This window comes from Chiloscyllium punctatum, chromosome 7, assembly GCF_047496795.1.
Source record: "Chiloscyllium punctatum isolate Juve2018m chromosome 7, sChiPun1.3, whole genome shotgun sequence".
In the NCBI taxonomy this organism is placed as follows: domain Eukaryota; kingdom Metazoa; phylum Chordata; class Chondrichthyes; order Orectolobiformes; family Hemiscylliidae; genus Chiloscyllium; species Chiloscyllium punctatum.
The window spans coordinates 101,022,717-101,047,326 of NC_092745.1; the positions used below are offsets into that span (position 1 = coordinate 101,022,717).

Here is a 24,610-nt window from a genome sequence, read left to right on the forward strand (position 1 = left end):
GCCTCCTTTCTTCTAAAGGTTTGTTATCTACCTCCCAATTTATAACAATATATTGCTCCAATAAAGCCCCTATTAAATTTACAGCAACTCTATTTTCAAAACCAAACAACGGCTGTCATCTCTGGTGTTGGCCTTCCTTGAGTCATCTTCGGTTTTCTGCTGCACAGATTTTTCATATGGAAACAGTACCTTTGATAGAGTGTGTTTTCAGGCAGTCTGTCTGACAATGGCAGGTGATGGTCTTTCTGGCTCATTGTCCAAAATACCTGCTTTTTATATGCCAAACATTGGATTGTCTCATTGGTTAAATGTTGTCAAAACAGTAAAATTCAAATTTGATTGGGTTTTAGTATCTTGGGGCATAATTTAAACTGATTAGTTAAATTCAAACTGCTGTGAAAACAACTGTTTTCTAGGTTACAACCAAAATTAACAATTTTCCAGCACACTCACAGTTAACAGGTGCTTGCCAGCTTTCACTCTTTTAAAGGTACAGTACACACCTTCAACTTCATAACTATATATATAATGTTATATCATAATTTTAGGGCAGGGAACTGGCTCTGTGTCAATGAATTGTGTCAATTAATTTGGCCAATGACCATGAGACAGCTACTCATGATGCTAGATATCATTATCCCCTTGTCCACTCCATTTCAGGGTTAGCTCACCATTCTTTTGGAGACGAAATAGTTACTATTTGCTAAAACAACAAATGATTAGTAGGGTGCATGTGGTGCCAGATAAATTGCTGACATTAGTTCAGCGAGTATTGGGATCTCTATGTTTTGCATAACTTTTCCCTTTATTTTCATACCAGGGTCATAGAGATGTACAGCATGGAAACAAACCCTTTGGTCCAACTCATCCATGCTGACCAGATATCCTAACCTAATCTAGTCCCATTTGCCAGCATTTGGCCCCTGTCCCTCTAAACCCTTCCAAATCATATACCTATTCAGATACCATTTAAATGCTGTAATTGTACCAGCCTGCACCACTTCCTCTGGCAGCTCATTCCATACATGCACCACCCTCTTCCTGACAAAGTTGCCCCTCAGGTGCCTTTTATCTCTCACCCTGAACCTATGCCCTCTAGTTCTGACTTCTCCACCCTAGGCAAAAGACATTGTTTGTCTTATTCATGCCCCTCATGATTTTATAAACCTCTATAAAGGTTATCCCTCAGCCTCCAACACTCGAGGGAAAACAGCCCAAGTCTAGAATTTTAGAAAATTAATTGCAATTGTAATATCTTTTCAATGAAATCTTATGCTATATGGTAAACACTAGGAAAACTCTGTTTTAGGGACCCCAATATTCAACATTGAGACATTTAAATGCAGCCAGATAAACATCACAATATATTAAAGCACTATGAAGTATTTGCTAATCCTCTGCTCATAGATTTACTTAAGTGAGAAGCCAACTCAAAATATCCTCAATTCCATCTATATTGATCACCTGTTCGGAATACCAAAAACCATACATTAATGTGTTACGTTTTCTAATTGTAATGATAGAAAAAAACAATTTAAAAGAAATGTGAAATCAATGCTCTGTTGAAGCTGGCATCTGCAATTGGTCTACAGCATCAGCTAACTGGCCATTTCTACATGGAAGAATATATGGTGAAATAGGCAATCTATCCAAATCTGAAACAACATATTTCAAACATATTCAGATTCAGATTTACTCAATTCCCATTCATGCACATCTCAGAACTGACTTCAGCAATGATCAGAAACAGAAACACTGGATGGTATTTCTATTCCCTAATCCAAACACACCAAAGCTATATGTACTACCTCAAGTGCAAATATAGCTGAGATCAGCTAACTACTCAGCACAAAATAGAAATCAGAGTTATGATGACTTGGTTAATTCCTGGTTTTAATATTGCAGCCTTTATCAAATGCTCAAATTTTGGTGCTGCAATTTTTTAAAATCAATGTAAAATGGGCATGAAACAAAAGTATTGATCTGGAAGTAGAGTCAACATAGCTGCCAAAAACAATGTTTGCTCACATCAAAAGCACAAATTCTAGCAATTTTTCATGAAAATCGAAAAGGAATAAGATTTTTAAGCAAGAATCTGAAGATCAAAAAAATTGCAAAGAAAGGTCTGACACTGCTCAAGCTTACAACGGGACAATTCACTCTCGCACATAAACCCAAATGAGAAAGGAAGAGAAACTAAAGATAGCATCCATATCAGAGACTACCTCAACCAAGAATGCAGATTTTGGCTGAAGCTCTGCACCTGCAATAAATAAGACAGACACAGGCCCCAGTAGGGAATCTTTTTAGGAGACAGCTCTTTTATGCAAGCTGGTCAGGTACTCTTTTAGTGGAAGATATTTGGACACCCAACAAATTGCATATCAATGAGATGCCTAAAGATGATCAATGAATTTATAAGCTGTTACAGGGAATTCTGAGAGACAGGACCTACAGGCATTTGGAGGGGCAAGGACTGAATCGGGATAGACAGCATGGCTTTGTGCATGGGAAGTTGTGTCTCACAAATTTGATTGAATTTTTTGAAGGGGCGACCAAGAAAGTAGATGAGGGCAATGAGGTAAACATTGTCTCCATGGACTTTATCAAGATCTTTGACAAAGCATCGCATGGTAGCTTATTGAGTAAGGTTAAACTTCCCAGGATCCAGGGAGAGCTAGCCAATTAGGTATAAAATTGGCTTGACCGTTGAAGACAGAGGGTGGTGGTAGAGAGTTGCTTTCATACTGGTATATCATAGGGATTGGTGCTAGGCTTCCTGTTATTTGTTATTTATATAAATGACTTAGATGAGAATTTAGGAGATAGGTTAGTAAGTTTATGGATGATACCAGGATTGGTGGTATAGTGGACTGAGAAGGTGGTTATCTGGGAATGCAGTGAGACCATGATCAACTAGGTTAGTGGGCTGAGGAATGGTAGATGGAGTTCTGAAATTTGGTAAGGCAAATCAGGACACTACTTACATAGTCAATGATAGGGCTCTGGGGACCCCTATAAACAAAAAGATCTAGGGGTACAGGTTCATAGCACATTAAAAATGTAGTCACAGGAAGACAAGGTGATGAAGGCAGCTTTTGGCATGCTAGCTTTCATTTCTCAGAGCACTGTGTATTGGAGGTGGAATGTCTTGTTGCAGATGCACAAGATATTGGTGAGGCCACATTTAGAGTATTCCATGCAGTTCTGGTCTCCCTATTATAGAAAGGATTTTACTAAGCTGGAAAAAGAGTGCAGAAAAGATTTACTGGGGTACTACCTGAGCTGGAAGGTTTGAATTATAAGGAGAGGTTGGATACGCTGGGACTTCTTTCTCTAGAGCATAGGAGACTGAGAGTTGACCTTATACAGGTCTATAAAATCATGAGAGGTATAGATAAGGCAGATAGCAGACAGCTTTTCCCCATCGGAGGGAAGTCTAAGAGTAGAAAGTTTTAAGGTAAGAGTGGAGAGTACAAAAAGGTCCAAGTGGGGCAACTTTTTCACACAGTCGGTGGTGAGTGTTTAGAACCGGCTGCCAGAGGTGCAATTTCATCATTTAAGAAAGGTTTTGAATTGAATTGAATTGAATTTATTGTCACGTGTACCGAGGCACAGTGAAAAGCTTTGTCTTGAGAGCAATACAGGTAGATCACAGGGTTAAGTAGCATAGATAAGTAAATAATAGGTAAATAGCAGCAAAAACAATAATACAGGTACAGGCAAATACTAAGAGTTTGAGAGTCCATTCAGTATCCTAACAATAGTAGGGTAGAAACTGTTTCGAAACCAGCCAGTACATGTGTTCAGGGTTCTGTATCTTCTCCCCGATTGTCCAGGTTGTAGAAAAATATTGCCAGGGTGGGATGGATCTTTGAGAATGCTGGTGGCCTTTCCTTGACATCGGGCCTGGTAGATGGATTCTATAGATGGGAGGTTAGCCTTTGTGATTGTCCAGGCAGAGTTCACCACTCTCTGTAACTGTCTCCGATCTTGAACGGTACAGTTGCTATACCAGGTAGTGGTACATCCAGACAGAATGCCCTCGATGGTGCATCTATAAAAGTTGGCAAGAGTATTCGCTGTCATGCCAAACTTCCTCAGCTGCCTGAGGAAGAAGAGAGGTTATTGGGCCTTGAAGAGTCCAAGTTAGCTTGCTATGGATGACCACTCCCAGGAGCTCGACACTCTCTACTCGTTCCAGCTCTGTGCTGTTAACGTGTAGGGGGGCACGAGTAACATCCCGCCAAAGTCAATAATGAGTTCCTTGGTTTTGCCGACATTGAGAGCTAGGTTGTTCTCAGTAAACCGTTTTTCCAGGTCTCCCACCTCCAGTCTGTAATCTGTTTTGTCACCATCTGAGTTTCAACCGACTATGGTGGCATCACCAACAAACTTGTAAATGACATTAGTTTGGTATTTGGTGATGCAGTCATGGGTATACAGAGAGTACAGCAGGGGGCTGAATACGCACCCCTGGGGTGCTCCAGTGTTGAGTGTTAGTGAGGATGAAATATTGTCTCCAATCTTCACTGATTGTGGCCTGTGGGTCAGGGAACTGAGGATCCAGTTGCAGAGAGTGAGGTTTAGTCCAAGATCACTAAGTTTAGTAATCAGTTTCGAGGGAATAATAATGTTAAAGGCTGAACCGTAGTCAATGACTAGGATTCTTAAGTAGCTGTTATTAATGTCAAGATGTTCTAGGGAGGAGCGAAGGGCAAATGATATGGCATCTGATGTGGATCTGTTGGTCCGATAGGCAAATTGGAGGGGGTTGAGTAATGGGGAGGCTGGAGTTGATTAATGCCATGACCAGCCATTCAAAGAACTTCATGACCACTGAAGTTCAGGCCACTGGGCAGTAGTCATCGAGACATGCTGCATGAGCCTTCTTAGGCACGGGGATGACGTTAGCCCTCTTGAAACAGGCAGGGACAGTGGCCTGCTGTAGGGAGAGTTTGAAGATGTTCGAGAAGACTTTTGCCAGTTGATTTGCGTATGCTCTGAGTGCACAGCCGGGTACTCCTTCTGGTCTCATCGCTTTCCTTGGATTCACACGAAGGAAAACGGATCTGACCTCTAATGCAATGACTGTCGAGATAGATTTGTCAAGACTTGTCAGAATAGGTCACCTCTCCACTGAAATTCTGCTCAAAACAAGCATAGAAGGTGTTGAGATGATCTGGGAGGGATGCGTCATCGTCTGCTATCTTGCACTGTCTTTTTTTAAGAACCTGAGATGTCATTTTGTTCTTGCCACAGTCGCCGGGTGTCTGTTTGGGTCTCTAGTTTGGATCGGTATTGGTCCTTGGCTGTCTTAATGGCTCTACGAAGGTCATACTTGGATTCCTTATATTTGAGTGGATCTGAAGGTCTCATGCCTGGTTTTTAGCAGGTTCTGCATGTCCGGATTCATCCAGGGTTTCCTGTTGGGGAATACCCGGATTGATTTCCTCAGTATACAGTCTTCCACACACCCGGTGATAAAGTCTGTGACGGTGGTGGTGTACTCATCCAAGGTACCTGCGGACAGTTTGAACATGGCCCAATCAGCTGATTCCAGACAGCACCGGAGTTGATCCTCCGACCAGCACTGGACCTGTATCCACGAGCGGGATCCTTGCTTGAGCTTTTGCCTGTAAGCTGGGAGAAGAAACACTTGGACAGGTACATGGAATAGATATGGAGGGATATGCACCAAACGCAGGCAAATGGGATTAGTTTAAAATGTGAAAACTGGACGGCATGGGCAAGTTTGGCCAAGAGGTTGGTTTTCATGCTGTTGACCTCTATGACTCTCTGACTATGAATGAAAGAAAAAACACAGACCATTGACAATATGCTTTCAAATTTCTTTGGATCATTTTTCCTCAATAAAATAAAGCTCCATTACTAAAAATAAGGTGTTAAGCACAATGGTTATATAGCTCACAATATCCATGACAAGTTATTTCACATCTTGAAGACTTTCAGCTAAGCTCAATACTCGGGAGGCTTCGGCCTTTTTCAAAAGTCCAGGCTTTAGCTTTCTTTCCAAAGTCATTATAGTCAATGAATTAAGCTATTAACTGAAACAAAAGTCAAAATATTGGAGATGCTAGAAATCTGACATAGAATTAAAAATCACTGGAAATATTAAGCAACTCGGACAGTATTTGTGGAGGGAAAGACAGTTGATGTCCCAAGCCAATGACCTTACTAATGAGTTACTAACCATGCATGAACTTGCAGTTCCTAAGACTTCAGTCTGAACTATACAACGTGCAGAGTTTCAAAGTAACAATTGCTATGATCTCTTAGTGAATCAAGCAGGGAGCTTCACATCACATTGGAGTTTTCATTTTTCCAAACAATTTGTAGTCAATCTTCAGAATTAAATTTAAAAGCATTTTTAAAAGGTAAGTTTCATATTTAAACCAAGAACTTTCTTTTACTTCCAAGAAAGACTGCAACAACCTGTTATTATTAGCCTTGCTTTTTAATGGGAAAGTTCAGAAGAATAGGATCACGGTCCCCACCCATAGCTATATGTCACAATGAAGATCTTTTGAAGATAAATTACACTTATCTGAAGAAAAATATATTTTAATTGTTTCTTTGAAAGTGTTGGCCTCATTCCTTGCTTCAAGTGACTAGGCGTACCTGAGGTGACAAAGAATAACTTTTAAAAACTTACCTTGGGCATCGGGGCCTCCATTTATCAAGAGACGACGGCAAGGACCAGAGGGCTGCTGGAAAGGGGAGTGAAACAGTTTTATTTAGGTAGCAGCTGGTATGTTGCCTCCCAGGTTCATGGGTCAGGGATGTCTTGGATCAGCTGCAGAACATTCTCAAGGGGGAGAGTGTACAGCCGGTTGTCATGGTGCATATTGGCACAAACGATAAGAGGTAAAAAAACGGGATGAGATCTGACAAGCAGAATTTAGGGATTGAGGAGCCAACTTAAAAAGTAGGACCACAGAGATAGTAATCTCAGGATTGCTACCAATGCCACATGATAGTCAGAGGAGGAATGAAACAGGATGAATGCATGGCTTCAAAGATGGTGCAGGAGGGAGGGGTTCAGATTTTTAGGACATTGGGACCGGTTCTGGGGGAGGTGGGACTATTACAAATTGGATGGTCTCCACCTGAGCCGGACTGGAACCAATGTCCTTGGGGGCACTTTTGCTAACACTGTTAAGGAGGGTTTAAACTAATGTGGCAGGGGGTTGGGAACCAAATGAGGTTAGTGGGACAGTAATGAAGCAGTAACTAAAGCCTGTAAGGAACTAGATAATGAAGTCAGCGTGAGTAAAGGGAAGATGAGACAGGGAGTAGGTGATGAATGCAAAGGGGCTGGTGGTCTGAGGTGCTTTTTTTTAATGCATGAAGTATAGTAGGTAAAGCGGATGAACTTAGGGCTTAGATTAGTACCTGTGAGCATGATGATATTGCTATTACTGTGATTTGGTTGAGGGAAGGGCTTGATCGGCAGCTAATCATCCCAGGATATCAATGCTTCACGTGGGATAGAGTGGGAAGAACTGCATTACCGGTCAAAGAATCTATTTCAGGGGCGGCACGGTGGCACAGTGGTTAGCACTGCTGCCTCACAGTGCCAGAGACCCGGGTTCAATTCCCACCTCAGGCGACTGACTGTGTGGAGTTTGCACATTCTCCCCGTGTCTGCGTGGGTTTCCTCCGGGTGCTCCGGTTTCCTCCCACATTCCAAAGATGTGCAGGTCAGGTGAATTGGCTATGCTAAATTGCCCGTAGTGTTAGGTAAGGGGTAGATGTCCTACCAATGTGTGGGTTGCGCTTCGGCGGGTCGGTGTGGACTTGTTGGGCCGAAGGGCCTGTTTCCACACTGTAAGTAATCTAATCTAATCTAATCACAGCTGTGCTGAAGGAGGGCACTATGGAAGACTCAAGCAGTGAGGCAATATGGGTAGAGCTCAGAAATTTGGAAGGGTATGATAACAATGTTGGGGCTGTACCACAGGCCTCCCAACAGTGAATGGGAGATAGAGATGCAAATATGGAATCAGATCGTGGAAAAATGTAAGAGCAACAGGGTGGTGGTGATAGGAGATTTTCATTTTTCCAACACTGACTGGGATTCACTTCGTGTTAGAGGTCTAGATGGAGCAGAATTTGTAAGGAGCATCCAGGAGGGTTTTCTAGAGCAGTATGTAAATAGTCCAAATCAGGAAGGGGCCATACTGGACCTGGTGTTGGGAAATAAGCCCAGCCAGGTGGTTGAGTTTTCAGTAAGGGATTACTTTATGGAATTGTGATCACTATTCCCAAGTTTTAGAATACTCATGGACAAAGATGAGAGTGGTCCTAAAGGATGAGTGCTAAATTAGGGGAAGGTCAACTATACCAAAATTCAGCAGGAGTGTAGATTGGGAGCAGCTGTTTGAAGGTAAAAGCACATTCGATATGTGGGAGGCTTTTAAAGAGAAGTTGAGTTCAGGAGGAGTACGTTCTTGTAAAAATGAGGGATCAAAATGGCAAGTTTAGGGAACCATGGATGACAGGTGAAATTGTGAGACCATCTAAGAAGAAAAAGGATGCATACATAAGATCTAGTTGACTAAAGACAGATGAAGCTTTGGAAGAATATCAGAAATGTAGGACCAATCTGAAAAACAGGAATTAAGAGGGCTAAAAGGGGTCATGAGATATCTTTAGCAAACAGGTTTAAGAAAAATCTATTCCCATTTGGAAGAAAATGCGTTTATCAGTAATGGGCAGCATGGTTTTGTGCAGGGAAGGTCATGTCTTACAAACGTAATATAATTCTTTGAGGCGGTGACAAAGTTGATTGATGAGGGAAGGGCTGAAGATGTCATACACATGGACTTTAGTAAGGCTTTTGATACGGTTCTCCATGATAGGCTGATGGAGAAGATGAAGTCACATGGGGTCCGTGATGTTCTGGCTAGATGGATAGAGAACAGGCTGGGCAACAGGAGACAGAATAGTAGTGGAAGGGAGTTTCTCAAAATGTGACCAGTGGTATTCCACAGGGATCCATGCTGGGACCATTGTTGTTTGTGATATATACAAATGGATTTGGAGGAAGGTATTAGCTGTCTGATTAGCAAGTTTGCAAATGATACCAAGATTGCAAATAGTGAAGGGGACTGTCAGAGAATACAGCAGAATATATATAGATTGGAGAGATGGGCAGAGAAATAGCAGATGAAGTTCAATCCAGGCAAATGCAAGGTGATGCATTTTGGAAGACCCAATTCAAGAGCGAACTATACAGTAAATGGAAAAGTCCTGGGGAAAATTGACATACAGAGAGATCTGGGTGTTCAGGTCCATTGTTCCCTGAAGGTGGAAATGCAGGTTTTTTTTAAAGATTCCCTTCAGCCCAACAAGTCCACACCAACCCTCTGAAACTAACCCACCCAGATTCATTCCTCTACCCTATATTTACCCCAACTAATACACCTAACATTATGGGCAATTTAGCATGGCCAATTCACCCGACCTGCACATCTATGGACTGGTCAAGTGGTAAAGTGCGGCATGCTTTCCTTCATTGGATGGGGTATTAAGTACAAGAGTTGGCAGATCATGTTACACTTATATAGGACTTTGGTTCAGCCGCATTTGGAATACTACTTACAGTCCTGATCGCCACATTACCAAAAGGGTGTGGATGCTTTAGACAGGGTGCAGAGGAGGTTCATCAGGATGTTGCCTTGTACGGAGGGTGCTAGCTATGAAGAGAGGTTGAACAGATTAGGATTATTTTCATTAGAAATACGGAAATTTAGGGGGGACCTGACTGAGATCTACAAAACCATGAGAGGTATAGACAGGGTAGATAGCAAGAAGCTTTTCCCCAGAGTGCAGAACTCAATTACTAGTGGCCACAAGTTCAAAGTCAGAGGGGAAAGGTTTAGGGGAGAGAAGCATGAAAAGTTCTTTACACAGAGGGTGGTGGGGGCCTGGAACATGTTGCAATTGGAGGTGGGAATGATAGCATCATTTAAGATGTATCTGGACAGATCCATAAATGGGCAGGGAGCAAAGGGATACAGATCCTTAGAAAATAGGCGACAGGTTTAGATCGAAGGTCTGGATCGGCGCAAGCTTGGAGGGCCGTAAGGCCTGTTCCTGTGCTGTAATTTTCTTTGTTCTTTGTTCTGATTGCAATGCTACAGACCATCAACAAGCAATATACTGAAATAGTATGTCACGACATGCAGAGGTCTAGTGTAGACAGCCACAGGACAAAAGGATTTATCCATTTGTGCTACTTTTCAGTGTATAATAAAAGAACCATTAAAGGGGACAAACAGCCTAGACTTCCATAGCACCATTACTGCTTTCACAAGGAAGCATTAACTCCATTCTAATAACTGGAATAGGATTATTTTAATATTCAAAGCAGATGGCCAGCACCTGTAAGAGCAGCCCAATGACCTGCCTTGGAAGACATTTCAGAATCAGAATAACCCAAAGAAAGCCAGAGGTCCTTATAAAGGTTAAAGACTAGGATATGCATTCACCTGTAGAGAACTCACTGCTCCATTTGTGGATGGAACATAGTTGTGCTGGACAGAATTCTCAAAATAGTCCTGAAACATGTGTTCAAGTTGGCTGAGCATGTGAGAGTTCAGAAGCATAGCTTGTTGATTCTAAAATCAGAATTTGGGAGGTGACAAATGTATTCTCAAAATTATCAGCATGAATTGAAATCTGCACTGGTAACAAAATAATTATGATAAGGTTTACAACATAAAGCAAATGCTAAAATATTAACATGTTTGACTGAAGACCATTACTATCGGAGTCAGAAATACTTTTAACCAAGGTTTTTTAGTTGAAGACAAGTGAGAAGGACTTTGTTCAGTCAAACATTTTTCTCAATCCCTATATTTTAGCTTATGCTTGTCACAGAATCAGAAATCTGCCTTGCAGAAAAAGGCCCTTTGGCTCATTAAGTCTGTACCAGCCAAAAACATGCACCTAGCTATTCAAATCCTATTTTCCAGCACTTGGCTCATAACTAGTATGCCTTAGCATTGCAAGTACACATCTAAAGTTTATTCAAATGTTAAGGGATTCTGCCTCTACAACCCTTATAGGCAGAGTGTCACAAATTCCCACTCCTCTTTGGATGAATACATTTTTCCCCTCACACCCTCTCTTAAACCTCCAGCCCCTTACATACCAGTTAAATGAATCATTGAACCAAAATAAACACACGTACACTTCGTGGGTGGCATAGTGGCTAAGTGGTTAGCACTGCTGTCTCACAGCGCCAGGGACCCAGATTCGATTCCCGCCTCGAGCGACTGTCTATCATTCTCCCTGTGTCTGCATGAGTTTCCTTCAGGTGCTCCAGTTTCCTCCCACAATCCAAAAGATGTGCAGGTCAGCTGAATTGGCCTTGCTAAATTGCCGATACTGTTAGTTGCATTAGTTAGGGGCAAATATAGGGTAGGGGTCTGGGTGGGTTACTCTTCAGAGGGTCAGTGTGGACTCCTTGGGCTGAAGGAGTCATATACTTTAGGCAATCTAATCAAACATTAAATCTATGCCACCAGTCATCGATCCTTCCATTATGGGGAAAGTTCCTTCCTGTCTACCCTATCTATCCCACCCATAAATTTTAGACATTAAGTATTTTTTGAAAATTCATTTGTGGGATGTGGACTTCACTAGCTGGCCAGCATTTATTGCCCTTCACTAGTCACCCTTGAGAAGGTGATGGCATGCTGTCTTCTTGAATCACTGCAGTCCACCTGCCTTGGGTTGACCCACATACTATTCAGAAGGGATTTTAAAGGATTTTGACCTAGTGACAGTAAAGGAATGGCAATATATTTCCAAGACAAGATGGTGAATGACTTGGAGGGGAATTTGCAGGTGGTGGCGCTCCCATGTACCTGCTGCCCTTGTTCTTCTAGATAGAAATGATTCTGGGAGGTGCTGTCTGACGAACTTAGGTGAATTTGTACAGTGCATCTTGTAGGCCATAAACACGGCTGCAGCTGAACATCCATGGAGGAAATGGATGTTTGTGGATATGGTGCCAAATGGATTGCTTTGTCCTGGATGGTGACAAGCTTTGAGTGTTGTTGGAGCTTTATCCACCCAAGCAAGTGGAGAGTAGCCAATCACATTCCTGACTTGTGCCCTGTAGATGGTGGACAGGCTTTGGGGAGTCAGGAGGTGAGTTACTTGCCGCAGTATTCCTAGCCTCAGGCCTACTCTTTTGGCCATTATGTTTATGTGGTGAGTCCAGTTGACTTTCTTTTCAATGATAACTGCAAGGATGTTGATAGTGGGGGATCCGATGATGGTAACATCATTGAATTGTCATATTTTCTCTTAATGGTGATGGTCATACCTGACATTTGCATGGTGTGAATGTTACTTGCCACTTGTTAGCCAAGCCTGGATATTGTCCAGGTCTTGTTCATTTGAACATTGGCTGCTCAGTATCTGAAGAGTCCCAAATGGTCATGAACATTGGCAATAATCTCCACTTCTGACCTTATGATGGAGGGAACGTTGGTGATTAAGCAGCTGAAGAGGGTGGGCCAAGGACACTACCCTGAGGAACTCCATGTCTTGGAGTGGAGATGACTGACCTCCAACAAGCACAACCATCTTCCTACGTGCCAGGTATGACTCCAACCAGTGGAGAGTTTGCCCTAATACCTTTTTTGCTGGGACTCCTTGATGCCATACTCTTGGTCAAATGCAGGCTTAATGACAAGAGCTATCATTCTCTCCTCACCTCTGGAATTCAGCTGCATTTGAAAGAATGAAGGGCTTTTGCCCGAAACGTCGATTTTGCTGCTCGTTGGATGCTGCCTGAACTGCTGTGCTCTTCCAGCACCACTAATCCAGTATCTAGTTTCCAGCATCTGCAGTCATTGTTTTTACCTTGCATTTGAAAGAAGGCTATAAATGAGGTTAGAAGCGGAGTGGTCTTTTTGGAACCCAAATTGGGCATTGCTGAGCAAGTTACTGATGGGATGGTATTTGACTAGGTTGGATTTTTCCTCCTTTTTATGTGCAGGCCATACCTGGGCAATTTTCCACATTGTCAGGTAGATGCCAGTGTTGTAAAAGTACTGCATGAGTTTGGCTGTGGGACTACAAGTTTTGGAGCTCAAATCTTTAGTACTATTGCTGAAATGTTGTCAGGACCCAAAGCCTTTGCGATTTCCAATGCTTTCTACCATTTCTTGACATCACATGGACTGATCTATAATGCTGGCGACCACTGGAGGTGGCCATGATGGATCATCCACTCGGCACTTCTCACTGAAGATTGTTGCGAATGCTTCAACCTTATCTTTTGCACTGTTGTATTGGGCTCTTCCATTATTGAGGATGGATATTTGTGGACCCTTCTCCTCCAGTTAGTTTTTAATTGTCCACCAGCATTCACGACTCAATGTGGCAAGCCTGCAGAGCTTAGATCTGGTTGTGGGATTGCTTAGCTCTATCTATCACTCGCTGCTTATGCCGTTAGGCAGACTAGGTAGCTTCACCAGGTTGACTCCTCATTTTTAAGTATGCCTGTGACTGCTCCTGGCATGCCCTCCCGCACTCTCCATTGAATCAGGGTTGATCCCCTGACTTGGTAGTAATGCTTGCATGGGGGATATGTCAGGCCAGGAGGTTGCAGATTTGCTTAGGTAGAAGTCTGCTGCTGCTGATGGCCACAGTACCTCATGGATGGCCAGCTTTCAATTGCCAGATCTGTTTAAAATCTGTCCCACTTAGCATGGTCATAGTGCCACACATTACAAAGTTATTCTGAACGTAACAGCAGGACTTCATCTCCACAATTACTTTGCAGTAGCCACTCTTACTGATACTGTCATGGACAGATGCATCTGAAGCTGGCAGATTGATAAGAATGAGGTCCAATATGTTTTCCCCTCTTGCTGTTTCCATCACCACCTGCTGCAGACATATTCTAGCAGCTACGTCCTTTAGGATTCAACTTGATCAGTTGTGCTGCGGCTGAGCCACATGTGTCCCCTCAATGTCCTCTGCTCCAAGGAAAACAACCCCAGTCTATCCAAATCTCCCTCCATAACTGAAACTCTCCAGCCCAGGCGATATCCTGGTAAATCTCCTCTGAACTCTCACCTGGTGAAGTCACATCAATCCCATAATGTGAATTCCAGAACTGCACATAATACTCTAGCTGCAGCCTAACCTACGTTTTACTGGCCCTATCCCGTTTTGTTATTGGAATATGTTGGCCTTGTGCTCTGTTATTTCCTTTTTGAATATGTCCCACTGTTCTAACACAGATTTATCTAAAAGTATCTGCTCCCAATCCATCAGGGCCAAATCATTCTGATCTTATTAAAATTGTCCACCCTAAGTTCACAACGTTGATTTCTTGTCCATCCTTATCCTTTTTCATAATGATCTTTAATCTAATAGAGTTATGATTGCTGTCTAGCAAATGCTCCCCCACTAGCTGGAGCTCCAATCACATTTACTACATACAAGTGTTGGCAATGAGCATGTCCAGTAAGTCTAACCAATTCCCCTTGACATCCATTACCGTGCCTGATCTGTCCACTTTCAATATCATAGGGGTTACAATTGACCAGAACCTGAACTGGACCAGCAGAGTAAAAACTGTGCGACAAGACGACGTCAGAAGCTGAGGATTCTGTGGTATTTAATTCACGTCCTGCACACAATCCACAAGTCAGAAGTGTAATGAAATACTCTCTACATGTTGAGACAACACTCAAGAAGCTTGGCATTCAAGAAAAAGCAGCCTACTGAATTATCACCTAATTCATCAGCTTTAAAATTCACTCCCTCCACCAAAAATAGCGTGGCAGTGGGTAACACAAAGAACATGCACTACTGCAATGCATCCAAGGTGGCTTTGGCAGACTTTCGAAACCCTCAACCTCTACCACCTAGAAAGTCAAGGATAGCAGATGCATCAGTACCACCAAAATCAATTTGCCTCCAAATATCGCATCATTCTAACTTCGAGATATATCACTCTTCCTTCACTGTCACTGTGTTAAAGTCTTAAATTCTCTCTCTATTGGCACGGAATATTACACTATATAAAATGTAGCAATTAAATAAGCAGGCCACTATCACCTTCAAGAACAATTAGGGATGGGCAATGTAGCCCATTCCTATGAATGAATAAAACGTAGTTAAGAGACAGGTTCAGTATAAAAGCAATAATCACAATCAGGTGGAAGCTATTTTGTATATTAAATTATGTGGCACAGTTAAACCGGCAAGGGCAGCGGCAGACGTCCGGTACGTGGCCACAGCCATCCGACGCCTTAAAACGGCAGTGCTCAGAGCTGACGTAGTGCACCAGTTGGAGGACGCTCAGGTGTGTGGTGGGATCCCGTCCGCGCTCACCCCAGCCCGGATGGAATTTCACATTGGCCCCAAGGTCCCGTACTTCCCGCGGGAGCCTGTGCCCCACAACCTGAGCCGCCTCCGAAATTTTAATTTTGTTCCTTTCAAAGATGTAAAAAGGAAGGCCCTGTATAGACTGCTGCTGCACACCGTCCACCTCTTCTCCCTCATCCACCGTCCGGACACGCCTTGGCGTGCCCATTTGCCACCGGGCGGTGGGGATCCCCAGTGGAGGGCTCTCTACGCGGGAGTCCTCCCCCTTTCTCTCGGGGATCTGGGGTGGAGGGTGCTGCACGCAGCAGTCCCCTGCAACCGCAGGTTGCGGTGGTTCACGGACTCCCATCCCAACTGCTTGTTCTGTGGCGCTGTGGAGTCCATGGACCATGTATATATTGGGTGTGGGCGTTTGCACTCCCTTTTTGATTTTCTCAAAAACCTTCTCCTCTGCTTTTGGTTGCACTTCAGTCCCACGCTCCTGATCTTCGGGCATCCAGTACGGAGGAGGGAGGGCAGGTCTGAAGACCTCCTCGTGGGTCTGCTCCTGGGCCTGGCCAAACTGGCCATCAACAGGTCCAGATAGCAGGCCGTGGAGGGGGTCGTTAGGGCCGACTGCCTGCCCCTCTTCCGGGGTTACGTTAGAGCCCAGGTGTCCTTGGAGATGGGGCACGCGGTGTCCACCAACACCCTGGAGTCGTTCAGGGAGAGGTGGGCGCCGCAGGGAGTGGAGTGCATTATTTCCCCGTCCAACTCTATTTTGATTTAGTCCCTACCCTCCCCTTCACTGTTTGATCACACAGCATTGCCCTTTGATGTGAAGGGCAGTGCTTGTCACTGGCCACTTGGGTGTTTTTCATATCTTCCTGGTGGTGGAAATTGAATAAAGATTCGTGCACTTTGTGTCTTTCACTGTGTCTCACACCTGCACACACACACCATGGGTGCTGGGGAAAAATAAGCACTACCGCAGTCAGGCGGTAGTGTGGGTGTTTAAAAAAAAAAGAAAAAAAGAAAAAAGAGAAAAGAAATAAACAGGACCTAGGGCCCGGGTGTCCTTGGGAAAAAAAACTGTCACGCGGTGTCCACCAACAAGAAAAAAAAATTAAATCGGCAAGTTTAGTCGTTCTTGATGCACATTTATTAAAATTTTAGCTATTGCTATAAAAACTCACACCTTAAACAATGGATAGTGAAAGGTAACAAAACTATTTTGCTGATGATGATTTTTTTAAATGGAAATACAGTAAAATCAATATACTTTCCAGGAATTAGTCAAAACACAATCAACACAATGGCTTGCGTGAGATTTATTTCAAAGGTCTTCCTGAATTCTTGCAATGAAATGCCTCCCTGCTACAACATTCCACCACAGACCATGACAACAACTCAAGTACTGACTCATTGTAGGCAACGGTGATAGTGTTCTGCATGCAATTACTAAAGAGACACTACTATTCTGTTGAGAAAAATTGGCTCAATATAAAAATGTGCAGTTTCATCAACTTGAGTTGGTGCTCAACTCCATGTCATAGTTCTATCATATCGGTTCATGTTGCTGAAATTAGGAGATCGCCCTCAGATAACATATTTTGCTAAAGGATGGATGTTATCAAGTTTAACCTAATTCCCACTTCTGTCCTAATCAAAGTCACTTTGAAAAATGCAATTCTGGACATAACATGTTTGAACTGAAGTATCTATCATGTAGATGTATAACTTTATAGCATGTGACTGATAAAGAAGCATGTCTACATTCTCAGAACAACCTTCATAAGACCATTGAGAAGTTGAAAGGACAAAAATAAATACTTTTAAAATAATGCAGTTCAATAACAAACATGACTAAATTGCCATGGGCTGCAAATTCCATACAATACGTTCCAGATAGAGTCATAGAGATGTACAGCATGGAAACAGACCCTTCAGTCCAACCCATCCATGCCGACCAGATATCCCAACCCAATCTAGTCCCACCTGCCAGCACATATCCCTCCAAACCCTTCCTATTCATATACCCATCTAAATGCCTCTTAAATGTTGCAATTGTACCAGCCTCCTCCACTTCCTCTGGCAGCTCAGTCCATACATGTACCACCCTCTGCGTGAAAAGGTTGCACCTTAGGTCTCTTTTGTATCTTTCCCCTCTCACCCTAAACCTATGCCCTCTAGTTCTGGACTTCCCAACCCCAGGGAAAAGACTTTGCCTATTTACCCTATCCACGCCCCTCATAATTTTGTAAACCTCTATAAGGTCACCCCTCAGCCTCCGAAACTCCAGGGAAAACAGCCCCAACCTGTTCAGCCTCTCCCTATAACTCAAATCCTCTAACGTTGGTAACAGCCTTGTCAACCTTTTCTGAACCCTTTCAAGTTTCACAACATCTTTCTGATAGGAAGGAGACCAGAACTGCATGCAATATTCCAACAGTGGCCTAACCAATGTCCTGTACAGCCGCAACATGACCTCCCAACTCCTGTACTCAATACTCTGACCAATAAAGGAAAGCATACCAAATGTCATCTTCACTATCCTATCTACCTGCAACTCCACTTTCAAGGAGCTATGAACCTGCACTCCAAGGTCTCTTTGTTCAGCAACACTCCCTAGGACCTTACCATTAAGTGTATAAGTCCTGCTAAGATTTGCTTTCACAAAATGCAGCACCTCACATTTATCTGAATTAAACTCCACCTGCCACTTCTCAGCCCATTGGCCCATCTGGTCCAGATCCTGTTGTAATCGGAGGTAACCCTCTTCGCTGTCAACTACACCTCCAATTTTGGCGTCATCTGCAAACTTACTAATTGTGCCTCTTATGCTCGCATCCAAATCATTTATGTAAATGACAAAAAGTAGAGGACCCAGCATCGATTCTTGTGGCACTCCACTGGTCACAGGCCTCCAGTCTGAAAAACAACTGAATTGGGCGGCACAGTGGTTAGCACTGCTGCCTCACAGCGCCAGAGACCCGGGTTCAATTCTCGCCTCAGGCGACTGACTGTGTGGAGTTTGCACGATCTCCCCGTGTCTGCGTGGGTTTCCTCCGGGTGAGGAGGAAACCATGTCGAATGCCTTACCGAAGTCCACATAGATCACATCTACTGCTCTGCCCTCATCATTAGCCTTGTTGAGGCTAATGCATCTACAGCTCCCTGGTACCACTCTTATTTGACAGGCAATAAGCAATGTCAGGTGCTGAAAGTTAAGGCTAAACGGTGAGAAATATTATACGGCAAGGCAAGTCATGGAAGCACTCAAGAATCAGAATTTTAATTGAATGCATGCCCAATGCATGTTTTCTACAATAACAGCTAATATGTGTAAGTCAGTTCTGTCATGATTTGAACAGAATTGCAAAGTTGAATCTGAAAACTGGTCGTTAGATTTTCACAGTCATAAAGTTATATTTGCAGATGAAAGAGAAATAAACAGTTGGGTTTTGAAATCTTCATTGACAGAAGGAAGAAAATAGGCAGTTTCAGTGTTGAAAAGTTTCAGAATGAATCTTGTAAAGGTGTTTCAAAAACTTCAGAGTGATGCAAGTAGAAAATCCAGCAATAAAGATTGGTGTCTGACAGAATACTGATGGTGTTAATGCTGTTATTATGGCATTAAATTGTATACGTTAAAAAACATCATAAAAGGAGAGATGTAAACAATGATTACATTGTTGAAAAGGTGTTTAATGTCAAGTAAATTAAATCAAAAAGATCCAGTTGGTTCTCATAAGACAAAACAGATTTAGGTTCATTCAATACTTAGTAGGGAGGCTATCAGGAGCTTTAGGATTTTAAATTAGAAATTAATATTTTAATTAAAATGCACTGTGGAAACAGGTAATGTAATATATTTCATTTGTTCTTATTTCAACTTTCAGAGCTAGGGTAGTTGTGCCTCTCTAAAAATCAAGTACACCTGCTTGGTTCCTATTTAATGCTGGGAAGGTCTTGTGGATCAGTAGGTAGCATCCCTGCCTCAGGGTTCATCTCTCATTCCAGAACATGAAATGGCCTATCAACCTACACGTCCTTCCACCATGCCCATGGCAAGCAGCAAGAGTGGGAGTGACTCTACATCAGCCAGAACCACAGGATATCAGCAACACAACAGTCTCCCCATGTTAAATGACTTCAGGTGCAAGCTCTTGCCATGGGATCCACAGCAAGCACCCTCCTCTCTTCGAGGTACAGCTTATGATGTTCATTGCTAGTTTATTTAAAAAAAAACATCTGTGCAGGAAACTAAAAAGATAACATTGCGCAGGGATTCTTCAGAGGTTAATATCTAGGAAACCATTTTACCATTTAGTCTCCAAACACATGTGATCACTTTTAATAGAGCAGATGTGAAACAAACAAATCACCATGCTAGCCATCACTCACTCATAGGTCTAGTCAACTGAAACATCAATAGTTAGGAGTCCAAAAAAAGCACTGCAAAGATTATACTGATAGAGAAAAGCAAGCTCTTTTGGATTAATATATAGATTGCCATTTTTTGTAGTTATTCATTTAAGTGTAGAAAACAGTGCTTACCTTCAAACCCAAGTCTTTCCATAAGATTTAGAGGATACCATATCAATGGTTTGTTTCCAACCAGTAAGAGGGGCTTTGGAATATTGGAGGTAAGATCCATCATGCGGGAGCCCCCACCTGCTGCCATTAACACAGCTTGAAACTCCATAGTATTGTTTTCTGTAAGATATATATTTAATGTATATATTAGCTGTTAATGGACTGATGGCTTTATTCAACTTTGAATTGAGAAAGTCAATTCATGAATTCAATCTATGCCTCACTAAAGCTGGAAAATTTGACAACATGGAAATGGTGCAATATGACTATCAAAGGCATTATGAAGATATTCAATGCTCGTCAAAAACCCCTTCAGCAGCCATACATTCCAACTTAATCAGGACATGCAAAATTTTGGTAACCCATTTAATCTATAATTGACTACATTAATCCCATATTAGATTAGATTAGATTAGATTACTTACAGTGTGGAAACAGGCTCTTCGACCCAACAAGTCCACACCGATCCACCGAAGCACAACCCACCCAGACCCATTCCCCTACATTTACCCCTTCACCTAACACTACAGGCAATTTAGCATGGCCAATTCGCCTAACCTGCACGTTTTTGGACTGTGGGAGGAAACCGGAGCATCTGGAGGAAACCCACGCAGACATGGGGAGAATGTGCAAACTCCACACAGACAGTGGCCTGAAGTGGGAATTGAACCCAGGTCTCTGGCGCTGTGAGGCAGCAGTGCTAACCACTGTGTCACCATGCCGCCCATTGTTTTATTATTATATTTGTAAAGTGTAAGGAACTATATTGTCGTATGCATGCATACATGTATATCCAGAAGGCCATCACACTCAGAACAGTCTGCATTCAATCAACAATGTGTCAGTGTGATGTACGTAAGGAGATGTGAGAAATACATGTCATGTTATCGCAAAAGATTTTGCCCAAAATTGCAATTATTTCAAACTTCCGGGAACTACATGTTGAGACAGTCACAACTGCTTTTCTTCATTTATATAAATGATTTTGACATGAACATAGACAGTATGGCTAGTAAGTTTGCAGATGACACCAAAATTGAAGGTGTAGTGAACAGTGAAGATGGTTACCTTAGATTACAATGGGATCTTGATCAGATGGAATTTAATTTAGATAAATGGGAGGTGCTGCATTTTGGAAAGGCAAATCAGGGCAGGATTTGTACACTTAATAGTAAGGTCCTAGGAAGTGTTGCTGAACAAAGAGACCTTAGAGTGCAATTTCATAGTTCTTTGAAAGTGAGATCCAAGGTAGACAAGATAGTGAAGGAGGCTCTTGGTATGCTTTCCTTTATTGGTCAGTGCACAGAGTACAGGAGCTAGGAGGTCATGTTGCGGGTGTACAGGACATTGGTTAGGCCACGATGGAATACTGTGTGCAATTCTGGTTTCTCTGTTATAGGAAGCATTTGTGAAACATGAAAGGGTTCAGGAAAGATTTACAAGGATGTTGCCAGGATTGGAGGGTTTGAGCTATAGGGAGAGGCTGGGGCTATTTTCTCTGGAGTGTCGTATGCTGAGGGGTGACCTTATAGAATCACGAGGGGCATGATCTGTTCCCCGGGATGGGGGAGTCCAGAATTAGACAGCGTAAAGGTGAGAGGGGAAAAATTTAAAAGGGACCTAAGGGACAACTTGTTCCCCACAGAGGGGTTGTGTATATGGAATCAGCTGCCAAAGGAAGGTGTGAAGGCTTGCACAATTACATTTTTAAAAATATGGATAGATGTATCAATAGGAAGGGTTTAGAGGGATATGGCCAAATGCTGGCAAATGGAACTAGGTTAATTTAGGATATCTGTTCGGTGTGGACAGGTTGGACTGAAGGGTCCATTTCCCTGCTATACATCTCGGTGACTCTATAAACTAGACATCACAAATACTGCTTACTTTCACCTCCGCAACTTCACTTCTCTGCAAATGGCTCCCTTTATAATTATTCTCCCGAACCTACTTCGATTAAATTTCTCCTGTGTCCTCAGCTACCTGATGAGAGTAGCTAACACTACCAGCAGTCTCACAGGGCCCAATCCATTTCTCTGGGGTTCAGCTCAATTCATAAGAACAGCAGAACTAGAGCAGGAGGAGGCAATTCAGCCCCTTGAGCTTGTTCCACTGTTCAATACGATCATGGCTGATCTCATCTCGGCCTCAACTTCACTTTATTGGCAGTTCCCCATAACCCTTCAACCAGTTACTAAGTAAAAACCTGTCAATCTCCTCCTTAAATGTTATTAATGTCCTAGCATCCATCGCATTCTTGGGTAGCAAATTCCACAGTTCACTAACCTTTGACAGAAGTAATTTATCTTGTGTGTTAAGTCTGCTATTCCTTATCTCAGAACGGTGACTCTCATTTTAGAATGTTTTCTTTAGTTTGGCATTCTCTTTGCAGCTACTTTGCTAAACCCCTTTAACATCTAACATACCTTAAATAGATCTTCTCCTTTCTTATAGACTCTAGTGAGTATAAGCCTAAGCTACTCAGGTCCAGTCTTCCTAGTGCCTAGCACAATCGCAGCACCGGTCCAGTCTCATTTATGCCTGGCACAACCGCAGCAACGGTCCAGTCTCATTAATGCCTTGTCCAATTGCAGCAACACTTGCTTACTTTTATACTGTATTCCTTTAGCAATAAATTCCAAAACTACAATTGCCTCTCTTATTACCTGCTGTACCTGGATACTTGTTTTGTGATTCATGCACAAAAGATACCCAGGTCCCTCTGCACCAACGCATGCTCAAGATTCTCTCCACTTATATAAGAAGATAATTTAGATCATAACCAAAATGGATAACCTTTCACTTATCTACTCGATCTGCCAAATTTTGGCCAATTCATCTAACCTATTCCATATTATTTGTAAATTTAGTCATAGAGTCATACAGCATAGACCCTTGTCCTACCATGTCTATGGTGACCAACAAACACCAAACTATAATAATCTCATTTGCCTGCACTTAGCCTACTGCACCATGGCATTTTGTGGAGTCATCCAGATGCTTCTTAAATGTGAGAATACCTTCCTCCACCATCCTCTCAAGCAGCAAGTTCCATGTATATGTGGAAGAAACCTTTTGTCACATCTTTTCTAAACCACTTGCTCCACACCTTTACTTCTTGATTGCCACTTACTTTCCCACTGAGTTTAGTGTCATCTGCAAATTACACTAAGTACCTCCAATCCCTGCATCCAAGTCATTCGTAAAGATTGTTAATAGTTGGGGCCTGAAGACCAATCCCTTTGCTCTTTTTATTACATTTTTAGTAACCCTTTGTTGAGCTATAAAAGTTTCCCAATCTTGCAGCCTGCGTTTGCAACATGGTACAGCTTAGTCTTGGTGTTTTTATGTTATATTTAGCTTCCTTGCTTAGCCATCTCCAAATCATTGCTTAGCCATGGATGTGTTCTCGCCCTCTGGAATATATATCAATTGGGAGGATTCCACACTCAAACCTCTCAATCAGGAATCTGACCTCCTCCCCGCTCAGTTGCAACTTCACTCAGCCTCCCACCCCCCCCACCCCCACGTTCCCCTCTGATCGCCCCCTTCCCCAGGTTCGTTCTCCCCCACCCCCACCGCCTTAGTTTCCCCACGAAACTCTCCCATGTCCCCAGCTCCTCACCCCAGTCCCCCTAGTTCCACCCTGACAACCCACCGGCTCGACTCATCCCAAACTCCCAACTCCAGATTCAACAGTCCCTCCCCCTCATTCCACGAACACAAGCCTCCCCCTACACACACACACACACGGCTCCCCCATTACCTCCTCCTCGCTCTGCTCCCCGAAGACGGTAGGACATTGGACGGTGTCCAAAAGGCAGCCGGAGAAAGGGGGGTCAAAGGAGGCCGGTGAAGCGAGCTCGCTGGTGGGCCCAATGCGAGCCCTCAGACGGTGTGCAGCTTTGGAAGAGGCGCTGTCACCTCAGGTTCACCATGTCGTGTGTTCGAGTGAATTAGAGTCCGCCCGGAAACGGAGCGGCTGCGGCCGCGGAACAAGGTTCCGAGGAGGATCTTCTCCTCAATGCGAACACAGCACTTGTCCCCAGCTCACCCCCCCCCCCAACTCAACTGGTCTGAAAATAAAATACACTAACATCATGAACAAGACCACTTCTTCAACATTATTACATTAAAGTTATGTTCATTTCACCGAATCTCAAGATTTTCCTGAATGGTTTGGAGTAATTTCTCTCCTTCGCACAACAGAAAACGCTGGATATATTGTAACTAGATTTTTTCATTGCACGTTTTATGCCAAGGTATGCAATGATAGGGTTCACACTGATGTTTTTACTCGAGCCCCCTTTCAGTAATATTGGGCGCATACATTCCGCAGGGACACAGAGTGGATCCCTTTACTGTTTCACACCTTACCATTGTGTTACCATCAAGCCAACAGAGAATCTCTTCCTGGCCTCTTCACCAGTGGAAAACCAATAATAATTAATCTTAGCCCTTTAAGCTGTGGACAACCCTCAATTCCTATAGCAGTACAACTGTTTCTTGTACTGAGACTGAAATGTTCTTTCAGTACCTTAACACCCAAAATTACTGAGGCCATAACAGTCCCTGACTATTAAGTACGCAACTGCTCCAGCAACTTCAGACAAGATCAGATGCACAATTAAATACAGGAATCCAA

The 24,610-nt window shown here is 43.0% G+C and overlaps 1 protein-coding gene across 1 annotated transcript in view; it reads right to left on the minus strand.

The window, feature by feature from the left end:
• The window catches only part of eif2b3 (eukaryotic translation initiation factor 2B, subunit 3 gamma), a 136,512-nt gene extending 112,578 nt beyond the window's left edge, over nt 1-23,934 (minus strand). The window contains exons 1-2 of the mRNA XM_072574437.1: nt 23,732-23,934; nt 19,927-20,085 (exon numbers count right to left, since the gene is read on the minus strand). Of these exons, the coding sequence (XP_072430538.1) occupies nt 19,927-20,085; nt 23,732-23,768 (196 nt within the window). The 5' untranslated portion in view covers nt 23,769-23,934. The remainder of the gene's footprint in view (nt 1-19,926; nt 20,086-23,731) is intronic.
• Between the last annotated feature and the right edge of the window lie 676 nt (nt 23,935-24,610).